A 22,176-nucleotide genomic window follows, 5' to 3' on the forward strand; every position below is an offset into this window, starting at 1 on the left:
GCAAAAGAAACTTTAATAATAATAATAAAATGTTCCCCTCTCTTTTCACCACAATCATTTCCTGAAGAATTCATACAGCAACTAAGAACAGACACAAGGTAGGAAAATGTATTAGGGTCAAATCCTGCAGAAATGGCTTACACAAGGAGCCAGATTGGGGGGGAATACATGTTATAGTTAAGATGAGACAAATGCAAAGACAACAAAGCAGGCTTCAATAATAATGTCCCTACTTACACATCAAATACATTCATGTAAAAAATAAAAAGACCCCACTGAACCAATCTGCATGCCAACGGCAGATTTAGCTGTTTGGGGTGTAGCAGACACAACCCCTCCCTCTCTTTAAAACTGTCAGCCTTATTGTCACAGATTTATTGCATTTGGAGATATTTTACAGCTAGGCATGACGTACTTTCTAAATTCGCTTTTATTTTGAGACTGCAGCAATGAAACAGCCTTGAAATGGGTGTCTTTATGTGAGGAAAAAAAATTGGTGTCACAAAAACAGTCCTTTTTGCTCTCATTATCAGCTTTGCTAAGATGAAAAGTGGAATTAATTAAAAACTAACAAAACAAACATATATGTGGTGAGGATTTCTGAAATAGTTTTCTGTCCCCTAGTTTGAAATGCTGTTGTACTATTGCCTATAAAAGGGAAATTTGATTTGAAGACAAAGAAGAGGATGCTTCTTTATTTGTTAATCGGCAAGTAATTTAATTTGGGTTGCTTGATTTCTAATGTGAGTGTAAATCTAAGCAATAAAAGAACAACATTGTTAACATTTGTATTACTTATATAATTGATAATGTGAATATTTATGATGTATTTACTTGAAGGCAATGTAGCTGATGGCCAGTGGTGACAAAGACTTCTTTCACCGGAGATTAAAAGGGTTTATTCATATGTATTTGTCAGCTTCACTTGACTTATACTGACCGCACTAAAGAGGGCTTACTGTGACAGAGAAGTAGGGTTACATTAAAATGAAAGCCCAAGTGATATACCGCCTTCATTGTTTGCATTTCAATCCATTCTATTGTTTAGGGTAAATCTGTAAGGATTAAACAAGGGGTTATCTGGGTTCATCCCATACAGCTTAAGTTAATTTCATTTCTTGTCAAAAGCCGTTGACATTTACTGGTGACCTATAGATCCACTTTAATTCGGATAGTGAGGTAACCACAGTAGGAATAAAGACAGAGCTCACATAATTCTCCTGTACATGAGACAAATTCAGAAGATTTAAAAGAAGATCCAGACAAGTTAATTGTAATAAGCTAAAAAGGTGAATAAGTCACCATCAAGTCAAAGCAATCATATTAGTAATATAAGAGTAATGATAGTGAAAATATTAAACTTTGATAAGATAGCTAATCAAAGACAAACTATTTAGTATTATAGATAATAGTCAATAAACTTTGACTAAGGCTTTATTATAATGTTAAATATGTTACAATTATCTGGTCCAATTTTTGATCCTCCATAGCATAGTTGTTTTCCTAGAAGTTATAATTTATGAAGTCATTATTATAAGATAGGTCAAATTTATGAAATAGTGCATCTTGATTCATGAGTTTTCTCATAAAGCCAAGAAATGTCATGAAGGAGGTCAAGACTTTTGGATTGTAAGGCAAAAGTGTGAGTTAGAAAGATCCTCTTCAGAGCAAGTCAATTCAGCGTCATCTTATGTTTTGCTTTGTTCCTGGAGGAAACAAGCTTACATACCAGTTACTCTCCTAAAACCCATTGTAGGGATTTGCTGCTGCACCTCTGGAGGCTCTCTGTAGTTCACCTTATTGCAAAATCACTTCTAAGTCAGGCAGTCGAGATACTTTGGCAGGAAACTTTTTTGTGAACTGGTGCATGTAAATACAAACAGGTTAAGAGCTCATACTCTGAAAACAAGGATCGCTCAGACCCTGAGTGTTTTTGTCCTTCAAAGTAAGAGTGCTGGACAAAAGCTCTTCTCTGAGGGCCTGTCTAAAGCAGAAAGTAAAAGTAGCCTGCGTGTACATCTATCTGCTGAAGGAAGAGAGTGCTATGGATTTTCTGTCTGAGGTGAAATCATACTTGCTGGCTGCTCGCTTCAACGGGATGAGCTTTTAATAAGTCTGGCCAAAAAAAAAAAAAAGCTAACTGTAGAGGACGCATTATGTTGTGGCTATAATAGGAGTGCATCATATTGCCGATCCTTTATCATTGAATTTTACTACACTCAGTGCTAAGCCAACGTTTAAAGCAGTTTTGGAACCAACCAGTTGTGATGATCTTTGCTGGCAGTGTCATATTTCCAGAATGGGATTAAACTCTGTTGATCCAGAGCTCTGTGTGCATGTGGAGCAGCAACACTCTGTGCCATGGTGCATCAGGAAAGTGACTGACCTCCTGGGGATAACTGAATCCTGTTCTGCCCACAACTGCAAAGGCTGGATTTCACTTGCTAATGAGACATCCACCTATCTTCAAACCATTCATCAAAGTCTGCCCTGCGAGCTGTCTGTGTGTGAAGTACATCCCATCATCACAGCAGATAAGGTTTACCCCCACTGCTTTAGTCAGGGGGCTTCTGGGTAATCTCCCCCGGACATTGATTAACATTTGGTCAGCTGAATTTGCTCATATCAAACCAGTGCCTGTTATTTGTTGGGATGCCGAAAAAAAAGAAAAAGGATACCGTGCAGTGAGGAAGATAAATTAAATCACTTATTAGAATCAGTAATAATGACAATGAATTAAGGACTATTTAAATCAAATCTTCGCTGTTTTTAGTTGTGTGTAACTGTGTTGACTCTTGTACAAAAGGATTAAAAGATTAGCACTTAACTGTTAATGTGACCAATGAGTTCTTCAAGTAGTGCAACACTTGCCCTCACATGCCCCCTGCTGACAGTGTATTAATATAATCTACCCCAGTGTATATTTACAAAACAACCACAATTAAATATATCCATTAGACATCAGCAAGACATTTAAACACGTTTATTGAACATCAATGAAAAATGGCCTTGAAGTGACATTTCTCTCAGAATGGGACAGTAAAAAAAACGGATGAAATCCACTCACTTAAACCCTCACTCAGATGTTCAAAAAAAACAAAACACATACAAAACAAATCAGCCAACTATATAAAAGTTCTTAAGAACAATGTAATTAAGAAGGGTACTATAACAGGATGAGACAAAGTCACCTGTGGTTTCTATTATGGTCACACATTTCGGACAAGATTGGGTTTCAGCTATAACGTTACAGCCTCCGTCATCTGTCCAGAAGTTCTTCAGGTGCAGTAGAGCGTTTTCTGTTTCTATATGTTGTGTTTACTGATTGTCCATTGGACTCTTTTACTTCTTAGTGACCTTCTTATGTTGTATGCTGATTGCTGGCTGTATGTATCTATTTTACTGCTGACTGCAAAGTGTCCTCTCACATGGATAATAAAGACAACTTTGAACCTTGAAAAATGGAGGACTGGATTTAGAGAGATATTTAGAAAAAAGCCAGCAGAGACTTGAAGTGTATAGTACAGTGAGTTGACATATTACATGCGTGCAGTACTAGTAGTTTAAATGGTTTGAGTTCTAAAGTCTTAGTTGAAAATGTGTAGATCTTAAATCCTTGCTATCGTCTTTTTGTGGTGATTTATACTGAATTAAAATACAATGTCCAGGTGCTCCACACGTTGTTTCAGTGAATCCATCAGACTAAAATAATGTGACTTCAATGGGTCTCTAAAAAACATCTACCCTTTTTGTTTTTTTGACCATTCTGAGAACTCAATTTTCCATGAAAACAATATAAACAGGAGTAAAACAAACAACACAAAGCAGTAATTACATGATACTTACTAGTAAAGTCTCTACTAAATGAAAGGCAAAGTCCATGGCAAAGAACTGGCGAGCTGTCTTGTTAGAGTTCATATGATCAGCTAGCACAAGCTTAATCCTTTTCATCTCTGCCCTCCTGTTGCATCTTCTTGAAGTAGCGTTCAGCACGCAGTTCCTCAAAGCAGAACTCCGTGGCGCCACTGAGCAGCAGCTCTTTACAGTACATGCTCTGCTCCTGTGGTTTTCCCGATTCCGCTTCCTTCTGTTGCTGATGGTGCTCCTGTAGTCTCTTCAGAGGCGTTTCCTCTCTGCAGGGCTTACGAGACGATAACACTGTGTTCACTGTCGGGTTGATCTTACATGGAGTCCTTAGTGTGACAAGGAAGATGCCAAAGCAATCAATTAGATGATACATAGTCTGAGAAGCATAAACTAAGAAAATAAACCCTCAAATGAATCATAAACAGGGCTTCATCTTTGTTCAGTTCATTAAATAACTAGTTGTGTGAAATGGCAACAGACCACAGTGCAAAACGGATGTTTCTATCTTCTAATAAAGGGAGGAGAAAGGACAAAGTGATGAGCCTTATATATTTGTCTAACTCACTTCTCTGCTTGCTTTAATCCATTTTGTTTGAATCCTACCCGGTGGCTGCAGAGACAGGCATTAAGATAACTACATAGTAATAGTTCATCTCCTATAATTGTATCAGTAGTTTACTGATTCTGTTTCATGTCTGCCCTGTGATTGACAGGCGACCAGTCCAGGGTGTACATCGCCTCTTGCTCAAAAACAGCAGAGCCCCAGCTCCCGCAACCCAAGCTGTATAGATAATGGAGGTTTCATAATCAGTTCTTTACTTCTCATGGTAAATACAATAATATGACAAAAGCAGCAGATCATCCCAATGGAGGGGTTGTTACACATATGTTTCAGTGAGTCATCAATATCAGAAAAATGTTTCCCATTATCGTCAGCAGGTCACTCACATGGTTGGAGGCTGGTCTGACTCCTCAACAAATGGTTGGAAGGTTGGTTTAGGAGGTGGTGGAGCCATAACAGTGTGTCCAAATTTGGACTTCTGCGGCATCTGTGGCACATGCACATTAAGTTGACATCACTTGGTTACACTCAAGGCATTCAAATCGATGGAAACAAAACACCTGCTGGACTCATACCTTCACATCACACCATCTCTCTGTCCTCTGCTCGTTCTCCTTCGCCCTGGAAGAGGGAGGAGCCATCCATGGCTCCAACTTTGGTTCTGAAGGGCCAGCACTTTGAGCCTTGTTTTCATCAAAGACCACCAACCGACTGTTTGAAGCGTTACCGGAGACCGGGCCGCCTTGTGACTGCAGGCCTCCAGAAATGTCTGTTTAAAAAATTAAAAAAAACACCACATTAATCAATTAATAATTTTAAATTATGTCAACACTATTCAAATGTGCTGAAGTAATAGTCACAACAGATTAGATTTGTTTATTCAAGTGCTTACTTCTGATCGCAGAACCCGCTCTGTTGATGGGTGCGATGGCCTTTTTCTTCCCTCTGTGTTTGAGGTCAACAAGAGAAACTCTCTCAGGTTGTCTAGACTCATCATCACTATCATCTTCATCCAGGTTCATCATCACCTGCCGGGACACACGTGCCTGCAAAGCCCTGCGAATAAGGTCACAATAATTATTGAATAGGCATATATTTTGCATTTTAAACATTAAGTCAAACTTAACAGGATGAATCTGTACTTGTGAAACTGCAGGAGCTTCTCATGCGGCTCAGCACACTTCTTGAATCCCTCCTGGAAGACCAAGTCTGCTTTTCGGTAGTTCCCCTGATTCTCATATTCCTCAGACCAAGCAATGTAGAGGGATGCCTGTGTGACCCCTATCTCCTGTGCTTGCATGTACCTGTAAATGTCCAGGGGCTCAGTGCTGTTCTCTGCCTGATGACGCACCAGACAACAGATGGCAAAAGTTATTACTGCTGCATTAGTTTGTCTGTCAGGAAAATACAGTCAGTGGATTTAATATTACACGTACAAATTTAATCCAGAGGTCAACATATCGTGGGTCGTTGTGGTATTTCTTTTCCTCTGTGAATCTGGTAACACCTCGTTCCAGCAGTGTGGCGAGGTTGCTTTCCTTTCCTCCCTGAGGGAAGGTCTGCTCAGTCCACTTAATGTAACTGTAAAAGACAACACCATGTGAGAATTTAAAATGAAACCTCTTCAATTTCAGAGCATCACTAAAAAAAATGCACTTGTTAACATATTTTACCTACCGATCCCAAACATCAAGTGGATCATCTCCTTCATACATTCGAAGCTCAGACTCAAAGGCCCTTAAGAAACAAAAGCCCACGATTCTCAATCATCATGTGAAAATGTTGCAACATGAATTCCAAAAAATGCTTTAAAGAGCACCCATACTGTCTCTGTTGGTTGATGGCAGAGTTGAGCCCATCCTGTTGTTGACTGAGGGCTTGATGTAAGGCTGATATGGCTCTGCCCCGCCGCAGTGGCTGAATGTTTTCTTTGCTCAGCTCCCATTCCACATCTCCTCCTTCTGCCATTGTTGTAATTAAAACTACGTGGTACCTAGAAGAAGAAAAAACAGAAAGATGTGTTATTTGCTTTTTTTAAATTAAATATTACCTGCTTTTTTTCTAGACATATGATCTATTCATGTAGTTCAGGGGTGGGCAACTGGCGGCCCCCATCAACCCTCAACGTGGCCCTCAGGTTAATTTTTTACATGTCAATTAATTGGAAACATGAAGAAATCTGCCATGAAATCATGAAAACCAGAAATATGTCCATAATGATATTTGATCACTGGTATATGTCGAGTTAGATTTGAGACATAATCGACTGCAATCGTTTAATTTGGCCCTCTGGCAAGTGAGAATTAAATGAATGTGGCCCCTTGCTGTCACCAAAGTTGCCCATCCCTGATGTAGTTTATTTCTTCAGACTTGATAAGTTATTTTTTTGGGGGGGGGGCAGGTTTGTGGTTTCTAGCAATTTCATAAAATGTACAGTATACTGTTTACCTTTGGATTATGGACTGTGAGCTATAGATTTATTATACTGTACTGTAGTAGCAGATATATATTTATATAAACACGGTAGATACCACAAGTAGACATTTTCTTATAAATAGCTGTAGATATACACCTTTTCCCGTACTTACTTAATAATGTAATATAATTACATATATGGATTAATATAAACATGAACCTGATTAAAACAGCAACAAATGACTCTTACCTAATAAACTTATATATGTTTTTTATCAGGGAAAGACGTGACGTCACTAGATAGCTAATATTAGCATTAGCTTCACAGTTCCTGCCGTTCTTCGCATTTTATTAAAATCGCAGAAATAAATAAATACACCACAGAAGAGCTACAACTGTATACACAACTATACAGCTAAACCCCGTTGTTTTTCCATACCGCTTAAAACTCTCCGTTTGTCTTTGTTTTCAGCTTGTTACGGCAAAAATAAAAATAAAAACGTCGTCGCCGCGTTGAAGCAGAAATGCTGTCCAGCGCTCGGTTCTGTGTTTTGAACAGATGCCGCGAGACGATATGGAGAAAGCTGATTGGACGAAAACCAAACACCGGAAATTGTAGGATAGGCGTCACAGCGTGTCTTCCGGATTGCTTCCTGCCCTGATTAAAGAAACGTTAAAAGGTTGAAAGAGTAAGGAAACAGAAAGATTATTGGTCAAATCTGCCTTTTTTTTTTTAAATACACGCAAGGCATTATCAGTCATTACAAGGTTGCCTGTCTCATGACTCTCTACACGTGTCAGGATGGACAACCGTTGTTATTGTTGCACTGCAAAGTTTAGTCTCTTCAAGAAGGAGGTAAGCTGGCTTATTTACTGACATGGCTGTACACACTAAACGTTTTGAATATAACAAACAGTGTAATTTACGATCGCAGCTCGGCTGTAAGAACTGCGGCCGCGCCTTCTGCTCCAGCTGTTTGACTTTCAGTGCTGTGGTGCCTCGATGTGGAAACACCCAGCAGAAGGTCTGCAAGCAGTGCCATGCTAATCTGACAAGGTAAAGGTCCAACCCTGCAACACAATTTCAATGTGATTAAAAATGACAATGTTAAATCATTTGAACTAATCTTGATGTCTTTAATATTAGCGGAGGATCTACTAATAGTACTGGCAAATGGTCTCCCCCTGAGAATTATAAAAAGTGAGTATATGATTAAATGATATATATGCACTATGTCAGCTCAGCAGCTTCACGATAGTTAATGATAACATTGTTCCAGACGGGTGGCTGCACTTGAAGCCAAACAGCAGGGACAGTCGTCAAAGCCTCTTGCACATGGAAGCAACAGAAACAACAAAGAAAGCGTCGTACCCACCAGAGGCCTGAGTAGAGAAGACCAGGCTATTGCTGAAAGACTTCAGAAGCTGAAAGAAGACACTAAGCCAAGTAATAGAATTTATTTATATTTAACACTCGCCTTTTTTTTTATTTAATCTGACAGCTACAATAATCCAATATCTACATTTTGGCCAAAGCTATTTTAAGTTTTTTTTCTCTTGCAGAGTCTATCCCCACTGAGAAAGATCTTGAGTCTCGCCTTGCTGCTCTGAAAGCTCCCAGCCAGCCAGTGCCTTCTTTGGGGGAGATGGAGGACCGTCTGGCTGTTCTACAGGGTCAACCTGCACCATCTCAAGCACCTCCACCTGTAAGTGTCCCGCTAATTCCATGTAACGTATTGGGTTTGTCTCTTGCCATGATTGCTTACCAGTATGCGTCTTTGTTTATCAAACAGGTGCACAAGCCTCCAGATAACAGGACACAAACTGAGCAAGCCAATGATCTCTTAAATCAGATGACTGCGGAAGTTGCCATTGACAACCAGCAATCAAATCCTGAATGCAGTAAGATGTTACACATTTATTACACTGTCAAGTCAAGTCAAAGTCAAAGTCAACTTCATTGTCAATTTCAAAATATGCCAGACATACAGTGGAATCGAAATTTCGTTTGTCTCCGTCCCGCGGTGCAATACAACCAAAATAAGGTAAAATAGATAAATAAAATGAGGTAAAAATAAGATAAGATAAATAATATTTACAGTAATAAATTCTAAATTGTGCAAAAGGTACAAAATGGTAAATAAAATAAAATAAAATTTAAAGAAAAAGTGAACTTGTGCAATATGTGCAATGTGCAGTAGACTGAGTGTACTTTTGAATAGTTAGCTTCAGAGTTATTAGTCAAGAGTTCTTGGAGGCAAACGGGAGGGGGTTTCAACGTCCAGTGTTCGTGGGGAGCAGAGGGGAGGGAAGGAAGAGAGGGGAGAGAGTTAAGCTTCCTGACAGCTTGGTGGAAGAAGCTGTTTCCCAGTCTGGTGGAGCCGGCCCACAGGCTGTGGTACCGTCTCCCCGATGGCAGGAGGCTGAAGAGGCTGTGTGAGGGGGGGGGGTGGGGTCACGCACAATGCTGGTTGCTGTGCGGGTGAGGCGGGTACTGTAGAGGTCCAGAAGAGAGGGGAGTGGGACACCGATAATCCGTTCGGCAGCCTTCACTGTGCGCTGCAGGGTCTTGCGGTTGGCAGCAGTGCAGCTCCCAAGCCACACAGTGATGCAGCTGGTCTCTCGACGGTGCCTCTGTAGAAGGAGCACATGATGGATGGGGGCGCTCGTGCTCTCTTCAGCTTGCGGAGGAAGTAGAGGCGCTGCTGGGACTTCTTGGCCAGTGATGTGGCCAGTGATTTTTCCCTCATTAAGTGAATAATTAATACACATACATGAAGTCATAACATACTCGTAGTCAGTCATTTGTTAAGACACCAACATTTCAATTTGTTAAGTATTTAATGCACTCAAACCTATTCATTGGTTTCCAGACGTAGATGGCCGTATGAATGATCTCAACAAGGGCGAGGACGGAACAGTGACGGAGAATTTAGAGGAGAACGAAGAGGCGGTCAAGCAGCTCGAGGCAGAGAAGTCCCGTCTGCTGGAGGAGGCCATGGCGGAACTGAGGAATGAGCGCCACACCCAGGATCAGATCCTTGACATGGCCAAGAGGCTGGCGCATCTGAAGGGTCAGGACCCAGACAAAGGTACGGACACACACACACACACACAGATTGTGGTGCGCTCATTTCTTCACCTTATCTGTTAGCCTTGACTTCACATCAGAGGGTTTGTTCTGTCACGGTTGCGTGTATCATGTCATGTGTAGTTACTATGGAGGACTTTCAGCATCCTGACAGTGAGGAGGAGACCGAGGAAGAAGCTGTGAGGAGAGTTTTAAAACAGGTGTGTGGCTTATCAAAATAACACCTATACTGTAATGTAGATTATAATACATCTCGCATGATCAAATTGTTACTGATATTATTTTTTTAAAGATAATTGTGAAGTGACCAGAACCTGTTCAGGAGGCCACAAGGGGCTGCTATTATGCCATTAATAATTTGTCATATGAATATAACCTGAATAACCTCTGTTTCCAAATTTTTGCTCCAGCTTTCTGAAGAAGCTGCATTGGATGAGGCCAGTGGCTACAACATACCTTTAGAACAAAGTGGACCAAAGAACACAGAGAAGAAGAAAACCTCAAAGAAATCGGTATCGAAAAACAGCCTCAATACAAAAACATGATTTATTTTTTATTTTTTTGATTCTTTACACAATTTGAGTGGATGACATTTGATCCCGTGTTGATGTGATGTGTTAAAAGATCCACGCTCAAGCCACCAAGAGTCGGACTTCCTCAGCTGCTGTTGCACATCAGCCTTCAGACAGTGACGAAGAAGAAGAGCTTCCCTGGTGCTGCATCTGCAACCAAGATGCCACCCTTCGCTGTCACACCTGTGATGGAGATCTGTACTGCAGCCGCTGCTTCAGGTGCGGTAACATGTTTGAATTATGGGAAAAGATGCTTTAATATTGCTTTCCTTAGGAGGGCTTTTATTGGTAATATTTGCTCGACCGAAGAAAGATGGCTGTGATTTAGAATGCACACCATGACCCAGATATAATGTAGGCGTGCAGCTACCATACTGTTAAGCAGCATGAATATAAAGTATTTAGAGTGATGAATTATCAATCCATTCTCCATTTACACCCCCCCCCCCCCCCCCCCCCCCCCCCCCAGGGAAGGCCATGATAAATATGACAGGATGGAGCATCGCACCACAAACTACACTGCACCGAAGAAGAAGAGGAAGACATGATAGTGAGTGTGTGCTGAAGAAGTTTGCCTTATAAGACACCAGTCCGTTTGACCTGTTAGATTTGTGCTTTAGACTTTAGAGACCTATCATAAGTGGTACAAAAAAAAAGACTCGGTAGATTTAAATACTACCTATCATCATCAGAAGCAAGCAAGCAAGATCCCTTCATTTTGACACCCACTGACCTCATTCAATCAGTCTCGGTGGTTAAAACATGCATTTTGGAGACTGCACAAAGAGAAGCATCTACTTATTAACAGATAAAGCAACAGTGGGTTATATTTATGGCACAGAAAAGCTTAGAAGTAGTCATAACTTAATTAAAAAGGTAATTAATACTTACAATGTGAAAAATATAGCTATGGTTTCTGTCTGTAATGTATAAGATTTAAAGTCTTTCAGAGGCTGCTACACAGTGTTGATATTCAGTACACTGCATACTTAAGTTAAGAAGTTTTTTTTTTTTAAAGGCACTTGTCCTACTTAGCAGAGGCAACAAAGGCTCATCACAGATGCACGTTGCATTTGTCACCATTTGAATTAAAAGAAAAAAATCTTGACTACGCATACTGCAAGCAGACGCATCATGTGCTCATCTGGGATGATGTTCGATCCCAGACTGCTGTCAGCTCTGAAGGAGTACAGAGGAGTCTGTATAAAAGGATTACTGAGGGCTTTGTTTTCTTTTGGCAGTCACTGCAGTCACTCTTGTAATCTATGTTTGGCTGTGAGTCTGACATGAGTATTGCCTTTCTTGTCCCTGTGTGTAATGTCATTATAAAGGATGCAGAAGTGTTAGGTGCTGTGTCACGTCTCTGAGGGAACGCTGCTTTGCTTTTTAGTTATATTTTTAACACCGAAGCCTTTTTTTTTTTTTTTTCCTTCTTACCACCTCTGCGTGGGCGACAGTCGTGGCTGGAGATGTTCGGTTTTAGAGTCCTCAGTCCTTCCTTGCCAAGAATGCCTGGGAAGATTATTTTCAACTTCGCCACAAACTTCCACTTTGACTTAAAGAGGATCTGACTTGATTTTAGGGGTCAAAGTTCAGTGTGACATCTCAAAATCTAATTTTGAGCCATCACTCAAGAAATTAAAAGTTGATTTGAAATAATTTTACCAAAACCAATAGTAGTACAATTTTTTTAAATAATGAAGTAAAAGGTTATAGAAAGGTTCCAAGCTGAACTTCACAGTGGCATCAAATTGTCCTGGAACAACCCTTTTTTCTCTCCTTCATTCCTGTCCAAATTGTGTGCTAGTAGTGATGTCTCTAAATCACCTAATTTGCCACAAACATCCTTTTGGACTTATGGACATTCCCACTGATGATATATTGTATCAAAGTCCTAAGGGGATTTGATTGCATTTTTTAAATGTTTTTTTTTTTCATCTGACTGAACAAAGCCATCATCAATCTATGAGTAGTGTAGCATCTCCCCTCACGCTGCCCCCTCATATCGGTTTGTTCTTCGGTCTCGAGAATGGTCTACTAATGATCACATGCTCTGCAGAGAAACGGAGTGACCTTCTATGGTGTTATGTCACCTCTGTGAATGATTGTGGTATGACCTTTCCTGTTAAAAGTAGACACATATTTATGCCATTGTTTTTAAAGTATTTTCACTACACAAATGTATCTCCCATCCAGGCCTGTTACATTCTCATTCTGTGCGATATACTGTTGGATATAAACTGTGACTTGACTGGCTGGCTGAGACATAGAAAGAGGCAGTAATTCTTTTTTTTTTTTTTTATCACTGATATCACTTGAAAAAAACATCCCATGCAGTATTGACGGCCTCTCTGTCAGAAAAGCAAGATCATAAGTGGGGGCAAAACCAGTAAATGACTATAATGGATCCTGTAGCCAAAAGACCCTCTGTGTATGACAGAGAGAAGGCCGGAGTGCTGTTTCATCAGTGTGCATTACTGTCAAGCTAAAGGAGAGGAAACCATAATTACACTCTCCTTTGGGGGCTTTGCTCCATTAAGGTTTGCATGGAGGCTGTTACTGTGTTTGCCTTTTTCTGGCCATGTCAGACACGCACCACAGACAGGAAATGGATGAGGAGGGTAATGGATGCATACTTAATGGACTCTTCCTGCTGCTGATTTCCCTGTGTTTACTCCTAGAGCTGACATGTCAACATCTCCTTTTGTTTCCAAAAGTCTGCTGAAAAATGTGCGCCCGAAAAAACAAAAGCCAGTGTTCTGTAAAAGATCTGCTGAGAGCCGTACTACTGTAAAGTCTTCAAGTTATCTCTGAACAGTAGGACATGCATTATTATTCTTTTAAAGGCTTTCAAGGCAATGAGTGTTTTAAAGCAGTTATAAAGGGGGAATGTGGTAACAGGATCACTTGATTGGTAGTGTAAATTGATTAGCATAATGGACAATGTCAATATTTATTTGTATCTGTTGAGTGAATAATAACTGATGACACAGCACTGTTGGATAACCACTAAGTCGGAAATCAGATGTGTCTTTTTTCCATAAAGCATCAACAGCCTTGTCTTGAAAATGTCCCATTTTATTTTCAACATACAACACTGTTATCAGGGCAAAAAAAAAAAAGTCTTATGTACATAAATAGACAACTGAAAATGTACAGTCTTACCCACACACAAAAAAACAACAACAACGTCCATCGGTACAGCTTTTTATCAACATGTGCATTATCGGATTGTTTATGGGAGAAAACAAATGTAATTGTAGTCCATAAATTAAAGTGAAATAATAAAAATAAAGCCATTCAAAACTTGTCTGCTCTGGTGTTAGGCTTATGCGGACCTGGGAATGGGTAAGGGAGGGGGGCGGGGCGGCAGAGGGAGAATCCCGTAGACATGCTCAACATTGTCTCAATTCTTTTTTTGACCTATGATTATTTCTTCAAGGGACCTGACATTTTGCGTAGACCCTTCATCCTGTAGAGCAGTCCGTTGATAAAGTCCTACGGGAAAAGATGGAAGAAAATTGATTTTTAGCTTTTCAAGACACAAGAGTGATATTTTGATATGCTTTGGTGTGGTTTACATGTATGTAGATTTAGTCCCACCTCTTTTGGCTTCCCGCATTCCAGCAACAACTCCTAACAGAAAAACAAACACGGTCAGCTTACAGACAACATTAGGCGTTTTAACTGCAACTATTACAACACCAGATTTCAGCAAGGGTCAAGTACTTGTTAAGCTGTAAACCCACATTGCAAATAGTTAGATATGTAACCAGACGTCGAGCTGGAAAAATTTGTGAAAAGGGTCAAATTCCTGGAGATCTGGAAAGCAGGCTGACCTTTGGTTTTTCAAAACAATACCATACCAAATGAGAGATGGAATAAAACGAAAAGCTGTAAATGTTTGCTTTTTTTTTTTTGTCTGCTCACCTGCAGCCGGGTTCTCTGACCCTCATCTGTCAGCTCCAAGAGCTCGTCTATGTCGATCTCTAACTCGGGAATCTCCTCCTCCTGGAAATCAGAGAGATACAAAAGTCAAAGATGGTTTTCCTCCATCACTGTATTGCCTACATTTGTATTTCTGCATGCTCTAAAAAGCTAGTGCAAACATTGCAGGCTTCGTGCCATCCTGTTGTGTGAGTGTCCACACCACTGAGCAGAGTCATTCATAAGAATCAGAAAGAGTGGAAGATGTGACGCAACAGGGCAATTGTATATGGGCTTTTGACTCATCAAGTAAAAGAGGTTCGCTTCTTCTGGTCAACCACGAGTTAAACACGCTCGCTGTATGTTTGAATAAAGAATAAACGCTGTTTTTGCATTTCTGTAATTTCTCACAATAATGATATGATTGTGATCTGCTGTACATGTAAGTAAATTTCAGGAGCACTGAGGCATGAAGCCAGAGAGGCACAATGAGGCCATACTTGCCACATGCCACCATCAGATTTCATGGATGATTTACCCGGCTTGAATTTAGTTCAGGCTCAAGAGATTGTTTCCGGTTGAAACGTTTTCTGAAGACTGTACTCATCTCAGATATGTTGCCCTGTACTATATGGGTCTGAAAGTTAAAGTCAGACTAGCTAGCCTGTAAAGCTATGCCTTAGAGGATTTATAATTTAAAACATCCTGAAAAGTAAGCATTAAGTAAAGATAAGTAAAGTACAGATTGTTTAAAAAAAAAGCACAGACTTCCTTTTGGAAAGGGCTAAGGCAAAGTAATTAATCCACATAACAAGCTTTTATCTGCCCTTTATTTTCTGAGGAAATGAACCGTTCACACTGGAGGAATCCTGAACACTCAGATATCTAGCGTCAGCAGGTGAACACTCGTATTTGACAAGTGGCACCTCTTTTTGACGAGAATATTTTCCGGTTGGGGAGTTTTCACGGCCGCTGAGGATGAGGGCTCGCACAGCTTTCTGGATGAGGAGAAAGCCAATCAATGTGGAAGTGCTGAGAAGTGGAATAGATGGACCCACCTTCAGAGTCCCCTGTGCCCGCTCTAATTGATACTTTCTGCCAGTTTGGGCCCCGTGTGATTCTGCTGATGTCTGCAGGACACACGCAGCGCTGAGACCACGATGTACGTTCCTGTGCTGTGTGTTTGACTTGCTCGCTCTACTGTGTGAGGCTGCAGTCGTTGTGTCTAAAAAGTTACACCTTAAAATTCAATGGTATTGTTAAAATAACGCAGATTTCTCTTAAATGTTGCATTATTTCATTGGTTGCTGTCATTGTGCAGTAGTAAAAGTCTAAAAAATCTACATTCTGAGAGTAGTACAGGGTAATGTAATGCTAGAGCAGCCACCTAATCAATGTGATTAGTATATATATACTGTATATAGTCTATATCTATATATATATATGGGAGATTTTTTTGTTTCTGCTGACCAATAAGGTTGATTATTTTAAACCTGTATCTAGGAAATAAGATAAGATAACCCTTTATTTATTCCACAATGGGGAAATTTACAATAACCAAATAAGCTATCATATAGTGCTATAAATAATGTTTTATTGTTGATTTTAGGAGTATTAACAGGGATAATTACCCTTTAGTAGTTGCATCTAAATTTAAAAGGCTTTCAATAGTAACACATGAATGTAAAAGCCAAACTGTCGAGGTACATTAATGATGAATATAAATGGAGTTATGCTGTCTGCTTGTGACTGCAGGACCACGTGATTACTGAATGTCAATGAGAGGAGAATACTTGGAAAAACACAATGACCCTTGCAGTAACTTTTCAGTATTTAAAATTATACGCTGCTGTATTTTCCAGCTTGCTGAAAGTTACCTTCATTGTCAGAGCAGAAGAGCATTTTAATGAGGCCTCCAGGCTGCAAAGTCTCAGCAGCACTTTTTGAAGTTAAAAGCAACAGACTGAAGCTAAAATGAATGTTGGCACTAATCACTGGAATTCATGAATACCAAAGTGGTTCTCAGAGGATTGCAGTTTAAGACAGGGGATACAGATGCATCCTAAATAAGCAGTTGGATTTTTTTCCCAAGATAAGATGACCCCACTAGAATTTTAAATTCAAAATGATCTGCATGGGTTGACCTGGTTTTTCCTGCCAGGCCAAAAAATCGCCCAATCACTAGGTACACAGTGTTTCTAATACAATACTCTGAACTACGTGCAGAAATTGAGTTTTGATGTTCACGGTCACCTTGTGGTAGGGTTGCTTTGCATGGAGGTCAGCAAAGTCACGGTCCATCCTAAATTACATCAATTGAACCAAATTTTATTTTAAAGCTACAGTCACTCACCATTACTTATTAAAGCAACATCAAGATACACTTTATTGTTTGTTGCCTGTTTACAAACGTAAACCCCCATTTCTTAAAATGCTATGAGCCTTTTTCTTTAATGATAACATTGAACTGAATTGTCAGGCCAGTAATGTTGAACTGTTTATAACTATGCCAGGACCTTTAACAGACTTTATTGCAGTCAGCTCCAAAAGCTGATTGGAGCCAGGTAGAAGATGTTAGGTGCCTAGTCTAGTCAAAAGGCTAGAGTAAACACTCCTGGTCTAATATTCACATTAGATAAGATAATACTTTATTGATGCCCAAGGGGGAAATTTGGGCATTGCAGCAGCAAGACAGAGAAGTAGGTCATACAAAAATGAAAACGAAGTAGGTAAGATAAATACAAATAAAAAAAATTGGAGGTTTATACAGAAGTATATAAATAAATAGTGACAGTGTTTCCCCTAGGTTTACAGCGTTGGGGGTGGGGTGGGGACAAGCTGACATGCCGACACGGCGACACGACAACACAAACACTTGTGTTACTTTCAATGACAGCTGTCCCTTTCTATCGGAAAGGTATCCTTAAATGACTTCTTTCCCTGATTTCAGACTCTATCACACTGAGTGAGGTGAGCATGTTGATAATATCACATGACATCTGGGGAGGGCTCCTTTACTGGGCCTTCAGGCGCCCAGCCATTTCATTTGGACAGACCTATGTAAGACGTGTTTTTAGATAGTACCATCCTCCTTGTTTTAACAGTCCAATGTATCAATATTTGTGGGAGGTTTTCTGCTTTGGAAATGATTTAAAAGCAGACTACCTGTGGCAGCAGGTTCAGACATTAAAAATAACTATATAGTAGAAATAGTCAGTCTTAAGGCTGATGGTACTTTTTGTAGCTCATTAAGAGGCATAGATATTAATTTGAGTCTATTTTATAACCAGCTAATAAGTTATCAAGGGAGCTTAAAGGTCTTTGATCGACTTGCACTGTTTAAAACCCAGAATGCAACAGTATTCACTATCACTAGTATGTTAGAAAATAGCATAGCCAAACATCAGCATCAACATTTTTGTGGTTCTTTTACATGCACACGTTGATTTGTTGTTTTAACACAAAGGAAACCATGCCCAGGAAACCTAGCTGTTTCAAGAAGATGCCAGTTTGTGTTGAATTAATCAGCCCCGTCCTCTTCCTGTCAAAATATTATTTACATTTAAGATGGATAATAGATCCAAATCTTGTTGTTCAGTTATGTAATAGCTGGCTAGTTCCTAATTAAGAATTGCAACTTGTGAAAAACGTTTTACTTAAAGTCTACAATACAACATGTCTTCAAGAAATAAGAATGCGTTTATAAGATGTGAATGTTATGTTAAGACGAAGCCTCAGCAAACTGTCTAATCCAACATTTTTTTGGTTTACTTTTTCTCAAAAGGTGTGAAGTTTGCAAAGAAGGCAGTGACTCCAGACTGCATTTCTATGAATTAGAGATGCAGCTAAATAATTCAGGTGGTGACACAGGGGACTGATGGTAAATGCTTCCACGCGGAAGACTCCGAGAACCAACAGAGTAACCTTCCCCTGAGCCCATGCAAAATTCATCACTCTGGCCGGTGCACATGGAACAGCCACGACTAAGTCTACACAAGGCTAATGCAAATAAACACTATCTGTGCATTTATCCACATGTTGAAGAGTGTGTAAGCGTCAGATCACCTAACCCCAAACATTGCAGACATGAAATAATTGTATGTTTCTGGGACAAGATTAAAAGACTTGAGATTGTTTTTTGTTATCCTCATGTCCTGGTTTTCACTAATGTTTATTTATTCCTCCCCCGGCTCTACAAGCTTATTACCACAAGGAAGAAAGCCTGCCATGTAAATTGAACGAAGCTTGTAAAAAAGGGTTGTGGTGAGGAAAATTGAAGCAAAATAATCTTAAAATTGTTTCCTTAGCTTCAACCAAAGTGCTTTAAAAAATGTAAACCAAACATTAACTCTAATTTTCTCCTGATATATATCTTGAGATTTGCTGTTAAGATCAGCATATCAACCAACTAATAACAAAGGTATAGATTCTAGCTAATGTTATACAGCATTAGCATTGTATGCCGTACACACAGGGCTCCCTGGCAGGGTAAGAGGATGTCAAAATAAGTCAGAAAAAGAGGGGACTACTGGCCGTCTGCAGCCAAGTGTTTCTGTGCAGTCTAATAATTAAACAGGAAACAGTTTGTCGCTGCCATCTCCAGCACTAAACACAGGAGGTTTTGCCTTCAAATCTGCATCGTCAATAGCAATATCATGCTGCTCAACAGACACCCCTAATACCACCATGCCATGCTGCCTCATGTGGACGAGGAGACATCTGTTGCCATGGTTTCCCCCTCGGAGAATGCCAAGCGAATCAATATGGAGCCTCTGACATAATTGGATTTTATCCCATGGTTACAGGAGTGGACTCCTGGAGGTCGCTGTATGTGCTGGCTCATATCCTCTTATAGTTCCCCTGTACATTATTAACAATAGCATCGAGGTAATGAGGCCATTAATTAGCACATGGTTGAAATAATTAGCACACATTTCCACTTTGCAACTCTTGTTTTTCCATGCACTGTGCTAATATAAATCCATATCCCTGGTGGAGGGCAATATACTGTATAGGAGCTATTTAGATTTGCATGCATAGTTACTGAGTGGCGAGAGGAATGTGTGTGTAAAGAGAAAAACAGGACACACACACACACAGAGAGACACTAAAATGATGACATAATGCCACCATAACAGCAGGATTATCTCTATTCCACTCCTAAACTTTGTTTAATGATGTTTTCCAGCAGTGTTTTATTGCATACAGTAATATTGTTCTGGTGCTTCCTTCTCCTTGCTTCCTCCTAATATTACAGATATTAGTATCTTACTTACACTACTTTATGCTGCATGTGTAAAACCAACTTTTGAACTGTGGGAACCAAATGTTTAAAGTGATGTTGTTGTTTGCCTTGCGAGGGTTACCACATGCTCAATATGCCACATAATGACAAAAGAAGACATCATATCTTTCAAGGAATCTTATCACTATGGTGGAACACCAGCGTGCGAGCTGATACTGCAGTCAGCTTGATGACACATGAGGGCTTGTGTGCCAAAAATTGCAGCTGCGAAGGGAAGCTCGCCTTCCACCCATTCCTCTTTTCTGTTGCTGTATTCTCTCATATATGATGGTCAACCGCTCACGGCCACCCATGAGCCGTTAAGTGCTCTTTCCCTGCTCCCTCTCCCTCACCTCCTCCTCAGTGTGTGAGTGTGTGTGAGGCAGCCCTTCCCTACCTCACAGTCAAACAGCAGGTGCAGCTGCCCGTCGATCCACTCCTCAATATCCAGCCTCCTCTGCAGGTCCTTGCGGTCATACTTGACCGTCAGCTTGCCTAACTTGCGGTGTGCCGGCTCCTGCGTCTTGTCTGCTGCCTGGAACATCACCCTGGACTGGGTGCTAGGATCTGACGCCATGGCTGCCACGGCCCTCGGGAGAGAACCGTGGAAACACACTGTGCTCAGACACACGCACACACACTGAGCACATATACACACTCACTCACACAGACAGGCTTGTTTTGCTCCTCTTCTCTTTCTCTAGCTCTGCTTCTGCTGTACGCTGTTCCCATGCGTATCTCCTGTTATCTTGTTGAGTGTTGGTGCTCTCCCTCTCTCTATAAGGCTGCCTCTTCTCTCTCTGTCCTCTCCCTCTCTCTCTTTCTCTGTCTTGCTCTCCTTCCTTCCTACTCTTGCAACACCCACTGGCTGCACTATCAGGAGGACGGTAATGAGATATGCCTCTGTGCGTGTGCTTGAGTTTATGCATGCATTGTTGTGTGTTCACATGCACCTTCTAGGGTGTGTGATTGCTTTTTGCTCTCTTCCTCGATGTTATAGCAGGGGAGGGAGGGGGGGGGGCGGGCATAGGTCAATTAGAGCCATAAAAAGTGAAGAAAAGGGGGAGAGAGCAACCACTGCAAGCAGTTTAGAAAATATGGCATCAAAATATTGAAATAGGTGTGTACTTTTGTTCTTTTACTGCCAGTTATTGTTTTTTTAGCCATCCATATAATCTGAAACACTCACACACTTACACAAAACAAATATGTTTACCTAGTATCTTAAAGTTTCAAGCATATATTGGCTCATCATGTGATAAGAGTTTGACATATCGAGGGCTCTTGTGTTCACAAACATATCCAATAATAGCCGGGTCCCCCCCTGACAGGTGAGCCAGGGTTCCTCTTGTGTTGTAGCTGCCCTGTCCTTTTTAACAGGCATTATCAGGTGTACGTTCAATAAGCCTTGAAGTCCAATTGGCCTCAGTTACGCACCCATGAATAATGGATAGGTAGTGGAGCACTGCGCGTATCTGTTTAGAAATCAAATGTCAAATAAAAGTCGAGAAACCATCAATGTTTGTGAAGTTAAATATCAACGCTGGCACATAACACAAGGTCAAAATGCAAATATGTACATCCCAGCGCCTCATCGTTGTAGTTGAGGCAACAGGCTGCAGAGTTTCCACAGATCCTATTACGATATGAATAATGGGGCTCACTTTTTTGTTTTGGCAGCAGCTATCAATCAGCCTTCCCTGCGCGTGTTCACCCACTGATGCACCGTCTGTTACAAACACTGAATTATTGAAAGCCTTCAGTATCTCACCTTTCCAAGCACACAAATTCATTCATCCCCTCTTTATGTGGCTCAGTTCTGCTCCATCGGGTTGCTTTAAGAGGTGATGGGGGACCGGAGACTCCGGAGTCAGGCCTTCTCACCTCAGGCCAGGACAGGTGACGGGTTCCAGGCGTGGGGGGGAAAGAAAAGTGAATGAGCTTGACCTTTGCTGTTTTATCTCCACATCTGGATAATGATGTAAGGTTGCACTGCCAGGAAGTTGTGGGTGCTTCCTTTGATTTTTAAAACATTTGTACATATCTTTATAAATTTGCCTGAAAGTATGATTCAGTCTACAACACTTAACCAACCATCTTCATTACTTAATATGAGCGACCACTTCCTATTACTCCAGACTCCAGAACTTTTGTCTTCAAAGGTGGTTTAATGACTCATCACAGATAGGAAATGAGTCACTAAGGCCCTGAATCACCTCAGTATCACTACAATTGTGAAAATGAGGAAACATTGGGAATCATGTTAGTTTAAATGTAGGTCATGTTAATTATTTGATGGGAATAAAAACAAGCCAAAAAAGTGTCTTTTTCACAGTGCTTTGAGAAAAAATGAATCAGCAGTTCAGCGTTAGATGGGGTCACACTGCCATCTTGTGGATTAAAGCTGAAGGACTAAATCAAGGAGAAGGAAAGATTTGACAATTTCTATATGCAGTAA

The 22,176-nt window shown here is 40.5% G+C and overlaps 3 protein-coding genes across 5 annotated transcripts; 1 reads left to right on the forward strand and 2 right to left on the reverse strand.

The window, feature by feature from the left end:
* Nucleotides 1–2,968: 2,968 nt before the first annotated feature.
* bub1bb (BUB1 mitotic checkpoint serine/threonine kinase Bb) lies at nucleotides 2,969–7,430 on the reverse strand. 2 transcript variants are annotated; one of them, XM_020630105.3, is made up of 9 exons: nucleotides 7,284–7,430; nucleotides 6,255–6,422; nucleotides 6,107–6,166; nucleotides 5,866–6,010; nucleotides 5,572–5,768; nucleotides 5,322–5,485; nucleotides 5,005–5,198; nucleotides 4,816–4,916; nucleotides 2,969–4,193 (listed from the first exon to the last, which is right to left on the reverse strand). In XM_020630105.3, the coding sequence occupies exons 2-9, from the start codon at nucleotides 6,395–6,397 to the stop codon at nucleotides 3,938–3,940; spliced, it is 1,260 nt and encodes a 419-aa protein (XP_020485761.1). In that variant the 5' UTR covers nucleotides 6,398–6,422; nucleotides 7,284–7,430; the 3' UTR covers nucleotides 2,969–3,937. The 2 variants fall into 2 exon arrangements, with proteins under 2 accessions (XP_020485761.1, XP_065822325.1); XM_065966253.1 differs by lacking the exon at nucleotides 7,284–7,430 and adding an exon at nucleotides 7,095–7,266.
* Nucleotides 7,431–7,507: 77 nt separating this feature from the next.
* Nucleotides 7,508–18,584, forward strand: zfyve19 (zinc finger, FYVE domain containing 19). Of its 2 annotated transcripts, XM_020629995.3 has the most exons (12): nucleotides 7,508–7,700; nucleotides 7,780–7,901; nucleotides 7,992–8,045; nucleotides 8,125–8,291; nucleotides 8,408–8,550; nucleotides 8,638–8,746; nucleotides 9,718–9,936; nucleotides 10,059–10,135; nucleotides 10,346–10,447; nucleotides 10,560–10,726; nucleotides 10,977–11,057; nucleotides 18,219–18,584. In XM_020629995.3, exons 1-11 carry the CDS (start codon nucleotides 7,647–7,649, stop codon nucleotides 11,053–11,055), a joined length of 1,293 nt encoding a protein of 430 aa, XP_020485651.1. In that variant the 5' UTR covers nucleotides 7,508–7,646; the 3' UTR covers nucleotides 11,056–11,057; nucleotides 18,219–18,584. The 2 variants fall into 2 exon arrangements, with proteins under 2 accessions (XP_020485651.1, XP_020485650.1); XM_020629994.3 differs by lacking the exon at nucleotides 18,219–18,584 and having other exon boundaries at nucleotides 10,977–13,817.
* On the reverse strand, nucleotides 13,699–20,441 carry ppp1r14d (protein phosphatase 1 regulatory inhibitor subunit 14D). The gene is made up of 4 exons (XM_020629997.3): nucleotides 20,116–20,441; nucleotides 14,438–14,518; nucleotides 14,111–14,143; nucleotides 13,699–14,005 (listed from the first exon to the last, which is right to left on the reverse strand). Exons 1-4 carry the CDS (start codon nucleotides 20,293–20,295, stop codon nucleotides 13,937–13,939), a joined length of 363 nt encoding a protein of 120 aa, XP_020485653.1. The 5' UTR covers nucleotides 20,296–20,441; the 3' UTR covers nucleotides 13,699–13,936.
* Between the last annotated feature and the right edge of the window lie 1,735 nt (nucleotides 20,442–22,176).

This window comes from Labrus bergylta, chromosome 18 (assembly GCF_963930695.1).
Source record: "Labrus bergylta chromosome 18, fLabBer1.1, whole genome shotgun sequence".
NCBI classification, from domain to species: domain Eukaryota; kingdom Metazoa; phylum Chordata; class Actinopteri; order Labriformes; family Labridae; genus Labrus; species Labrus bergylta.